At 41.0% G+C, this 12,175-nt stretch overlaps 1 protein-coding gene across 1 annotated transcript in view; it reads right to left on the reverse strand.

The window, feature by feature from the left end:
* Nucleotides 1–12,175, reverse strand: part of Vps13D (vacuolar protein sorting 13D) — a 390,232-nt gene that overhangs the window by 109,272 nt on the left and 268,785 nt on the right. The window contains exons 56-59 of the mRNA XM_068377692.1: nt 11,781–11,877; nt 3,142–3,459; nt 2,450–2,537; nt 1,489–1,616 (exon numbers count right to left, since the gene is read on the reverse strand). Of these exons, the coding sequence (XP_068233793.1) occupies nt 1,489–1,616; nt 2,450–2,537; nt 3,142–3,459; nt 11,781–11,877 (631 nt within the window). The remainder of the gene's footprint in view (nt 1–1,488; nt 1,617–2,449; nt 2,538–3,141; nt 3,460–11,780; nt 11,878–12,175) is intronic.

Below are 12,175 nucleotides of genomic sequence, written 5' to 3' on the forward strand. Positions count from 1 at the left end.
TTACCATTACAAGAAGATAACATAAGTAAGGTACCAGATGAAATATGTATGATACTTTGCCATCTACATTGGGTATTAATAACTAAAATATATGCATTATGCATAACATTACTGAATATTTGTAAACAATTGCTAGAGTAGCACAACTATCAGCTGTATAAAATATTCTTTATTTTCACATACATACATAAATATACCAAGGCACTTCCCCCAATTTTCTCTACGTTCCTCCCAGCCTGACAAGGGACTCAACCAAATTCGGCTGGTGCTGCTAGGGTGCCACAGCCCACCCTACCCCATTCTTTATTTACAATTCTATTAATTTCAGATATGTAAATTATGAAAAAATGCAAAATACTTAATTTGAATCTCTCTTTTTACGCTATATCAAATTAAATGGGCCACAACTGGAGTCATTCAACTATGCTTGGGAATTAAATTTCCCACAAGCAAAATATCAATATTAAAAATATGGAAACTTTTTAAAGGCTAATTTATATTTACAATAAGAAAATAAAAGGGATTTTGACGAAGGAAAAATCTATTTCTGGGCTCCGACCTGTGCCGCCCAGTGAAATACTCCTAGAGCAATATTTCTAAGGAATATAACTGCTATATATTACCAGAGAAAAAAAGCATAGGAATGCCAGGTTGAACCCAGCTCGCTCACCTATATAAGGTGTCGGTATAAAATACTGAGGCGTGATAATTCACAACCAGAGGTCTCGCACTATTTAGATATCTCCTCTTCAAAATCCCCGCCACAGCGAGGTGCCGATCAACACTACTACCACTAACCCAACCCACGCCAGTGACGACACTCCTTTATAGCACTTGTTGTTATTAAGTCCAACATGTTTTTTCTCGTGTTTACCCTTGGATTTATCATTATTTTATAATCGATGGCCGATTCCCATGATTCCCCATCGAAGTTAAGTACTTTATCCATGAGTTTTGGCGAGATTGGGCAGGGTAACCTCTGTTTTTATAATCTACCCATGCGGTAGTGTTATCATGCTATATGATCTTTATACTACAATATAAAGAAGTGGATACATGTGGGCTGGTATTATATAGGAGGAAAATCTCTCTTTCTCCTAATCAGAAAATGTTTATACAGTAGTAGTGTTTATCCTTTAGTATAAGTATATGTTAACATGGTAATAAAATGAGAGAGAGAGAGAGAGAGAGAGAGAGAGAGAGAGAGAGAGAGAGAGAGAGAGAATATTTTCTCAATTCAGTAGATTTGACAGGTTAAAAATGCAATATTTTTTCTAATTTTGATAAACTGTATAGATAAAAAATGATAAAGCTAGATGGCATTAGGTAACGTTGGTACGATTTGCACAATTTTTATTCTTTCACAAGTGATAACTATCTAAGAATCTCCTCAATGTACCAAGCAACAGAATATAACTATTAGTATACCAAGCTTCTCCAAAATATATATTGAGTAAAATGATCCATTCACTCAACTCATTCCCTTACCTGTGCACGAGATTCCGGGTGAAGATTGTTACCCACTCTTGCTACAAGCATGGGACTGGCTTCACGATCAGTAAAAGAAAATAGAAGAGGGGCTGCACAGCGTGCAACTTCGTGTTCTTTGTCTTGACCTATTAAGTAATAGACAGTAAATAACGGCGAGTCTAGAACAAATATATAAAAATAACAGGTCTTCACTGAATAAAGTATGTAGTTCCTTAAATAAAATCATTTGTCTAATTACTTCGCCAGAATCTATTGCTATTCCATTATCAAAGAAATAAATTCAATCTCATTAATAGATTAATTAACTCTCCCTGACTTGGAAGGGCAGCTGCCATGTCAAAGGGACTCAACTGCTCTTACCTCTGCCACCTATGATGTAAACAACTCAATCCTTTACATTCAGTAATATAATCAACCAATAAGAAAATTTACAATTAGGCATTAAGACAAATATGTTTAAGCCAGAGGAGGAAAGGAAATGACAGTGGGAGAACCATGTAACACTGACTGCAATGCCTGTTAAATTATCCATATTCTTAATATTCTAGTCATAAAATTTCAGCAAATTGGTTGACAAATGAGGACACCTTCTGAATACCTTAACAATAAGTTCATTATTCTAACTTCTAAAGCCTGTGAGCTTACAGACGTCTCATCTGAGAACTTCAGTACAACAATGAATGAATTTGGAACATAAACAAAAGCTTAAACTAAATAAAAAACTTACAGAACTTTTGCAGAAGTATAAAAATTACATATTTATAAATAAATCTTTAAAAAGGTAGCTTTAGCTTTATGCAAGTAGATTTTGAATAACAATTTTCAAAACTCCTCTAGTTGTTCATATCACGTTCTCCCAAATGAAAAATACAAAATTAAAATGCAAAAGGATTACAGGCTTATCAGTGAACACCATCACATTAAAAGCATAAACTAAGATCTACACAATATGCTTTACCTGCAGCATCAGCTGTTACCCCTTCTTGCTTGAAGATCAGGGGAAGACCTGTTTTATTAATTAACCAATATCCTGCATATACAATGACCTGTAAAAACAAAATTCAAATATAAGTAAAAGAATTTGGTATTCTCTAAATAAGCATTGTACACAATAATCAAACAGAAAACTACTTTATACAAAATTTAATTTTTATAATGAAATTTACTGCAGTATTCCGATACTTAGCCAAGGTTAAACTAATGTTCCTGCACAAGCCCTCACTTTTTCAACCTCTAATATTAAAGAATTAAAATGATTCTCATTCTCCCTCACTCCAATTTCAAACCCACCCCCACAACCCGGAATAATGTTAGTTTAGCAACCCCATGTATGGTGCTCTTCGGTAAACAATATAGGCTTAGCGACACTCCATATTTGAAGTTGAACCTAAAGAACCTCTAGCTGAACCCAAAGAACCCCCCAACATAACTAACCAGTGAGTGGTCAAAATTTATGGAAAGCATGTCAGTTACTGTACCTGTACTTTTAAAAACTTGGAGATAAATATGTTACATGCACATCAGTCTACAATAAAGTTCATATCTTGGTAAGTGCAAAAATAATATGCATAAATAACAAGAAGCAAATCCCAATGACAAATAAATTTTCTTTTGAAACATTATACATTTACAATCTGATATTTTACTGACCTTCAGCGAACCACCGTACTGGGGTCGAACTCTGAGATGAACATAAAGGATTCGTTTCCTGGAATCCTGTAGCTTCAAGTGAAGGACATATGGTGAAGTTGTAGGATTGAGGGTGATTTCACCACAAGAAGTAAGTCCATCTGTCCAAAAGGAGAATGATACACTCTGGGCAGGATCTACAGAATGCAAAGAAGAATCTTCGCCTGGCTTTATGCGGCCTGAGTTCCTTGTTGTTTTAACTTCATAGTGAAGGTCATATGGCAACAAGTTCAACAAAGTTAGGGGGCTTACAAGGACAATAGAGTGGCCAGGTTGAACCTGAAAAGGATATCAGGGTATATTAGAGTATTGTAGTTTAAATTTTTCCTTGTGTAATACAGTAATTATTTTGAACATTGATTTCTTTCAAAGTTATAAAATGTAATTGTTAATTCCTTTTGTATGATATCATCTCAGTGTGCTTTACTAAATCTCTTGTATATTTTCATTTTAATTTCATTTATAACATTATTCAATTTCTATCTAAGTAGCCTACTATTTTTTTTTTAAATAACATGAGAGTATTAGGATTTCCATTTACTACATTCTCTCAGCTTGAAAATTCTTTCCAAATTATCATACTAACACATCTCATCTATAGGAGACAGTTCCTTTTATACTACTGTCATTTAAAAAAAAGAAGACTATCACTTATATCTGGTTAGTGCACACAAGCTATAGGCATTTATTCAATTTTCTGAAATATCAATAATTTACAAAATGTTCAATTAATACAAAATAACCAATGGGAATGATTAATAAAAAATCGGTTTTTTAGAAGTAAAATGTTATTTTCATTAGTAAAATAAATTTTTGAATATACTTACCCGATAATCATGTAGCTGTCAACTCTGTTGCCCGACAGAATTCTATGGAGGGATACGCCAGCTATCACAATACTAGAAGGGGGTGTTCTTACCAGCGCCACCTGTGGCCAGGTACTCAAGTACTTCTTGTTGACACCTCCTCAATTATTCCTCGGTCCCACTGGTTCTCTATGGGGAGGAAGGGAGGGTCAATTAAATCATGATTATCGGGTAAGTATATTCAAAAATTTATTTTACTAATGAAAATAACATTTTTCAATATTAAACTTACCCGATAATCATGTAGCTGATTCACACCCAGGGGGGTGGGTGAAAACCAGTGTACAAGATTAAAGGATAGCTAAGTATCCCATATTTCATATAACAGTTATCTCAAATAACAATGAAATAATAAGTACCTGGTAAGGAAGTCGAATTGAACCGTTACTCTGTCTCTTTTTTAAGTTCGTCTTCCTTACTGAGCGCAGCGTTCCTCTTGGAGGCTGAATCAACCCAAAGGTGCTAAAGTATACAGGGCTGCAACCCATACTAAAGGACCTCATCACAACCTTTAACCTCGGCGCTTCTCAAGAAAGAATTGACCACCCGCCAAATCAAAAAGGATGTGGAAGGCTTCTTAGCCGACCGAACAACCCATAAAAAGTATTCAAGAGAAAGGTTAAAAAGTTATGGAATTATGGGAATGTAGTGGCTGAGCCCTCGCCTACTACTGCATTCGTTGCTACGAATGGACCCAGGGTGTAGCAGTACTCGTAAAGAGACTGGACATCTTTGAGATAGAATGATGCGAACACTGACTTGTTTCTCCAATAGGTTGCATCCATAACACTCTGCAGAGAACGGTTCTGTTTGAAGGCCACTGAAGTAGCCACAGCTCTCACTTCATGTGTCCTTACCTTCAGCAAAGCAAGGTCTTCTTCCTTCAGATGAGAATTTGCTTCTCTAATCAGAAGCCTGATGTAGTAAGAAACTGAGTTCTTAGACATTGGTAGAGAAGGCTTCTTGATAGCACACCATAAGGCTTCTGATTGTCCTCGTAATGGTTTTGACCTTCTTAAATAGTACTTAAGAGCTCTAACAGGGCAAAGTACTCTCTCTAGTTCGTTCCCCACCATGTTGGACAGGCTTGGGATCTCGAACGACTTAGGGCAAGGACGGGAAGGAAGCTCGTTTTAGCCAAAAAAAACCGAGCCGCAAGGAACATGTAGCCGTTTCAGATGTGAAACCTATGTTCCTGCTGAAGGCGTGGATCTCACTTACTCTTTTACCTGTTGCTAAGCACACGAGGAAAAGAATTTTTTTTTTTTTTTAATGTGAGGTCCTTAAAAGAGGCTGATTGGAGCGGTTCAAATCCTGATGACATTAGGAACCTTAGGACCACGTCTAGATTCCAGCCTGGAGTGGACAACCGACGTTCCTTTGAGGTCTCAAAAGACCTAAGAGGTCCTGTAGATCTTTGTTGGAGGAAAGATCCAAGCCTCTGTGGCGGAAAACCGCTGCCAACAAACTTCTGTAACCCTTGATCGTAGGAGCTGATAGGGAGCTTACGTTCCTTAGATGTAACAGGAAGTCAGCAATCTGGGTTACATTGGTACTGGTTGAGGAAAACTGCATTGTCTTTGCACCAGCTTCGGAAGACTTCCCATAAAGACTGATAGACTCTGAGAGTGGATGTCGTCCTTGCTCTGGCAATCGCTCTGGCTGCCTCCTTCGAAAAGCCTCTAGCTCTTGAGAGTCTTTCGATAGTCTGAAGGCAGTCAGACGAAGAGCGTGGAGGTTGGGAGTACCTTCTTTACGTGAGGTTGACGCAGAAGGTCCACTCTAGGAGGAAGAGTCCTGGGAACGTCGACCAGCCATTGCAGTACCTCAGTGAAACATTCTCTCGCGGGCCAGAGGGGAGCAACCAACGTCAGCCGTGTCCCTTTGTGAGAGGCGAACTTCTGAAGTACCCTGTTGACAATCTTGAACGGCGGGAATGCATACAGGTTGAGATGGGACCAATCCAGCAGAAAGGCATCCACGCGAACTGCTGCTGGGTCTGGAATCGGAGAACAATACAAGAGGAGCCTCTTGTTCATCGAGGTAGCGAATAGATCTATGGTTGGCTGATCCCACAGGGCCCAAAGTCTGCTGCAAACATTCTTGTGAAGGGTCCACTCTGTGGGGAAGACCTGACCCTTCCGGCTGAGGCGATCTGCCATGACATTCATATCGCCCTGAATGAGCCTCGTTACCAGCGTGAGCTTTCGATCTTTTGACCAAATGAGGAGGTCCCTTGCGATCTCGAACAACTTCCTCGAATGAGTCCCTCCCTGCTTGGAGATGTAAGCCAAGGCTGTGGTGTAGTCGGAGTTCACCTCCACCACCTTGTTAAGCTGGAGGGACTTGAAGTTTATCAAGGCCAAATGAACTGCCAACAACTCCTTGCAATAGATGTGAAGTGTCCTTTGCTCCTGATTCCATGTTCCCGAGCATTCCTGTCCGTCCAGTGTCGCACCCCAGCCCGTGTCCGATGCGTCCGAGAAGAGACGGTGGTCGGAGGACTGAACAGCCAATGGTAGACCTTCCTTGAGAAGAATGCTGTTCTTCCACCACGTTAGAGTAGACCTCATCTCTTCGGAAACAGGAACTGAGCCCGTCTCTAGCGTCATGTCCTTTATCCAGTGAGCAGCTAGATGATACTGAAGGGGGCGGAGGTGGAGTCTCCCTAACTCGATGAACAGGGCCAGCGATGAAAGTGTCCCTGTTAGACTCATCCACTGCCTGACTAAGCATCGGTTCCTTCTCAGCATGCTCTGGATGCATTCTAGGGCTTGGAAGATCCTTGGGGCCGACGGACAAGTCCGAAAAGCTCGACTCTGAAGATCCATACCCAAGGAGACAATGGTCTGGGATGGAACGAGCTGAGACTCCTCAAAATTGACCAGGAGGCCCAGTTCCTTGGTCAGATCCATAGTCCATTTGAAAATCTCCAGACAGCGACGACTTGAGGGAGCTCTTAAAAGCCAGTCGTCTGACGGAGCCGGACACAAGATCATGATACTGCTGCACAGTCTGTAAACTGTCAATCATGGGCAAGCGAGGAAGTACAGTGACAACCCGAATCTGTCTAGACTGTCTGGGTCGTACAGACAACTCCTTAACGGGTTGCTGAGGTTGCCCACTGCGTCACAACAAGTCCCTTCTGTTGGTTGTTGAACGTCTTCCCCGTGACACATTGACTCCGTAAACAAAAAATCCTCTAACAAGGACTAAGCTTGGACTGCATGTCATGCAACACAGCTCAAGGTCTATGGGAGCAGGTGTGGTAACAGACGGGATTAGCGGCTGAAGTGTAACCATTACCTTCCCTGTAAGCATGTTATGCTTAAATAAAAGTCCATAAGAGGTTATGCAGCTAAAGGCTCCCTCCAAATGACAGAGTCCTCAAGGGAATATCAGAAGGAGGGAGAAAAGAACTTTCTCATCTACAGGGACCTTATCCTAGAAAAGCTAAGTTCTCTGAGTGAGGGTTCACTGGTGCAAAGCAGCAGACTAGAAGGCAACGTTATGAAACTGCTTGACAGTCTAGTGAGTTGGCAACAACCCAAGATGTGTTGAGAAGCATGCGGTAAGGTATGCAGAGCATGATGTATGCAGAGTATGCTGTATGCAGAGCATGCTGAATGCAGAGCATGCTGTATGCAGAGCATGTTGTATGCAGAGCATGCTGAATGCAGAGCATGCTGAATGCTGAGCATGTAGGAAGTAGAGCCTGCTGTAAGCAGAGCCTGCTGAAAGGAAAGCAGAGCGTGTGCATGGCGTTTAACATTTCTCAGAAATTCCATGACCAGTGCTAGAGTGCTTAATGCATGCTTGCATGGGGTTGAACCATGGTATGCTGAACAGCAGAGTCAGAACGAGCTGGAACAACAACAGAGGTTTCCTCAACTTGAGGGAAAACCTGAGGTTCAGACTGCATAGGCTGAACAACAGACGGAGCAGAAGGCAGGTGCAAGGGTGAAGGAGGTTGACTCCTAGCAAGAGTTGCACCCAAGGATTGTACCAGCTAAGCGGAGGACGGAGGCGGAGTAGTCCGTTCCTGTTCCTGAGAGATGAGTGGAGCATGAGAAGGTTGAGGCTGCGCAGAACAAGGTAAAGTTCTAGCAAGCTGAGGCTCCTGAGGGGCAAGTGCATGGTGTAGATGAGCTTGCCTAGATGAGGGTTGAACTCGGTGCAGCGCTGGTTGAGCAGACAGACTCACGGAGGGGAGAGGTTGTTGTACCCCAACCGAGAGTTGCACCACTGGAGGAGCAGCAAGGGGAGGAGGAGGAAGAGTGTAACTCTCCTGATCCCAAAGCAAGGGTTGCCTTAAAGAAGGCTGAGGCTGAACAACACTGTGAACAGCAAACTCCGAAAGTGGTTCAACATCGTACGCCTGGCAGATGGAGCTGCGACTGGGTGCAGCGAGTGCAGGCGGGTGCAGCACAGGCTGAACGGGTGCAGGAGGTTGGTGCACCACCGGTGCAGGCGGGTGCAGCATAGGCAGAACGGGTGCAGGAGGTTGGTGCACCACCGGTGCAGGCGGGTGCAGCACAGGCTGAACGGGTGCAGGAGGTTGGTGCACCACCGGTGCAGGCGGGTGCAGCACAGGCTGAACGGGTGCAGGAGGTTGGTGCACCACAGGTGCAGGAGGTGCAACACTCTCAGCACGACACTCACGCATCAAGTCCGAAAGCTGTGCTTGCATGGACTGTAGTAGAGTCCACAACATCGTACGCCTGGCAGATGGTGTTGCGACTGGGTGCAGCGAGTGCAGGCGGGTGCAGCACAGGCTGAACGGGTGCAGCCGGGTTGTTGAACTTTACTTCGTACGTCTGGCATAGGTCTGGACTTTACGTTTAAGAGGTCTTGAGACCTGAGACCAGCGTAACTCTGCCTTTATTTTCTCCTCTAAATCTCTTCTGCAGACGAGCAAAATAAGGGCTCAATCGTCTGCGGGTGGGAGTGACGGTCTCGGTAAGACACGCCCACAACCACCGAGGATACTTCTGTGCGCCGATCAAGGCCTGCCGAACCCTTATGCCCTTCGACATTGCTTCTCCCCTGGGCTTGGGAGCTTGCAAGAGGTCCCGGACTGGGAGGACGACTGGCGCGCACAAAAGTACCCTCACGCATAACACTGACATACTTTGCGCTAATCACTTATCACTTTGATTTCTGTTTGCACTTATTTCACTGAACTCGAAACTTTAAGTGGTTTGTACCTGAAACACGCAATTCTATCCTTCTCAAAAGTTAGTAATTGCAAAAACAGAATTACAATGTAACAGAAAAATCTAATGAAAGAAAATTCAGTGGCTGGAAAGAGACTAAACACTAGATCACTCTAGAAACGTTTAGTTTCTTCCCTAAAAGAGACTAGGGATAAGAGCAAAACGATAACGACGTTACTCGTACGCCTGGCAGGCTTGAGGGAAACGTTTATCCTCTTTCTCCCTCCGTCTCTATCTCTCTCTCTCTCTCTCTCTTGACTTAGAACCTGAGAGAAGAGCCCAATCATATATATCGTTAAAACATATTATTGTTAAAGGAAAAAACTGAAATATTTCCCAAAAAGAAAAGTTCCTTATTAGGATCAAAACCATTAAGTTAAGAAAGAATGAACAAAACGCTAGACACGGTTACTCTTACTGCAATGTGAAACCGTGAACATTCTTTCTCTATCGTAACGATAGAGTGCAAGTTGAAACGTTCTGAACGTCAACAACTGCCGAGACAAACAAAACGTTAGTTCAACTTTGAAAAAGTACGAGACTATCAAAGAAATTCTTTCAAAGACCTTAAAATAGCATAATATGTTAACAGGTAAAACCGAAATGACGGGCTCACGATAATTAACTTCGGTACCAAGAAAAGACCGCCTACTATTAGGAAGGTCGAATATAAACAAATCTAAAAATTAATTTTAATAAGTTTATAAAAAAAGGAAGTTAATCGAAGAGGCCTATAAGAGGCGGAGAGATATAAAATAAATCTATAACTTTTGTTAAGCAAAATTAAGAAAGAGAGTCTATACTCTCTTAGACACCAACACTTCCGTCTAAGGGAAGGGTCGGCCATTGAAAGGTGAACGAGAGTTCATACTCTCTTCGTCACCAAAAATAATCAAATTAATTCCAAAAGCTAACTAAGCTAAAATAGAAGTTTCCAGTAAAGCGACAGCCGAAATCAAAGAGAAATACTTCACCAAAGTCGTGAAAATACTCCAAGAACATAAGCGTATCCCAGAACGTCTTGTCAGAAGCACGACAGAGGAATAATTGAGGAGGTGTCAACAAGAAGTACTTGAGTACCTGGCCACAGGTGGCGCTGGTAAGAACACCCCCTTCTAGTATTGTGATAGCTGGCGTATCCCTCCATAGAATTCTGTCGGGCAACAGAGTTGACAGCTACATGATTATCGGGTAAGTTTAATATTGAAAATGTAAATATTCTACTTGGATTAAGAATAAAATTACAATATATATAATGATTATTTCTTACAACTTTTGAGAAAGATATGAAAAAAAATATTAAGCTGGTAATACATAGAAACTTACATATACATATGCAGTACCCAGCTGAAAGATTGGCCAATACTTTTCACACTGTCTTGCATTACCATAAAATTTGAAGACCATAGATACAATATTTTTTTGTGGAAATTTACTTATTGTATGTCTGGCAGCTCAGTATTCCTCGTGCTGCTTACAGGAAAGATGACAGCCATTTTTTTAATCAACTACGTCTTTGGTGTGGGTGAATGCGATTTTTTCTGCTTCAGACAAAGTGGAATTTAGCACATACTTTTCCATCATTTATGATCTTACAAGGAGTAATACAAAGCAAATTCCACATGACTGTTGCTAAGATAGTTGCTTTAAAGCAGGCAAGTCATCAGACCAGAGAAATTTCAAAATTAACAGGTGTTAGTGAATGATCTGTGCATAGGTGGTTATCGAGAAGTCGTAAGGAAAACACTGGAATTTTTCTAACTCACAGAAAATGCTCTGGTAGGCTTAGGGAAACACATAAAATGGCTAATAACATCTTAAACCTTTCATTAGAATTTAATCCTTGTATTAGTATTCATTAAATAAAGGAAGGTTACCCAGATATCTTTGGGAAAGTTTCGATAAAAGGTAAGCAGACCCGTGCGTGAACTTGGATTCACAAGTCACTGCGCTATTACATTACATTACATTTGCGAAGAAATATTTAGTTTGGAATAGAGACAAATTCTCATATGTGTTGTGGAGTGACGAACTGACATTTATAGTGACATGTAATCAAGTAGTAACGTTAAGTGTAGGAAAGATAGCGATCCTCTGGATCCAAAGTACACATGTAGCACCATGAAACACCCGGATTCATTAATAGTATGGGGGTTTTTCAGTGGTAGAGGTTTAGGCAAGCTAATATTCTTATTGAAAAACCCAACATTAAACCAAAACACGTATTTTGAGCTTCTTAATGACCATCTTTCCGACGCTTTTGACGTAACCAGGGCTAAAGTTTTTCAACAGGACGGTGCATCTGAGCATCCTGCAAAACGTGTACGCCTATGGTTCACAGACTGTGACGTACCCCTTATACAAATCTGGTCTGGTAATAGTCCAGATGGCACATCCTAAAGGGCTTACAAGAGTGTCATCAGCTTTCTACCCCTACTTCAAGGTGCAATCCAGGAATCTTGGAATAATTTTTTATCAATTCTATCTAAAACAATCAACAAATAAATTCAAAACCAACCCATTCATTATGGCGGGCAGGAAGTACAGGGGAGGACGTAGGTGATGGATACGAAGAATCAACTGGAAAATTGTCTCTCCTGACATGTACACAAAATCTGCCAATGAAAAATATTATTAGCTCAGGGTATAGAATCATGGTATAAAAAATATCTTCATGTCCAGTGTAGTATTTCAAAATTATCAAAATATATAAAACAGAAAAGATTAATTACCTCTAAGTGGTATAATGTGATAAACATAGCATGGCTGTAGCAAAAAGTATGCAAAAGAAATTACACAACTCACTACTGTACTACATTAAGCAACATATATGCATTACAATGAATACAAGCATCTTTGTGAAACTTTCAAAATAAAATGAAAACTTAAAACTGAAAAAAATGTGTGTCATTT

The sequence above is a fragment of the Palaemon carinicauda genome, chromosome 8, assembly GCF_036898095.1.
Source record: "Palaemon carinicauda isolate YSFRI2023 chromosome 8, ASM3689809v2, whole genome shotgun sequence".
NCBI classification, from domain to species: domain Eukaryota; kingdom Metazoa; phylum Arthropoda; class Malacostraca; order Decapoda; family Palaemonidae; genus Palaemon; species Palaemon carinicauda.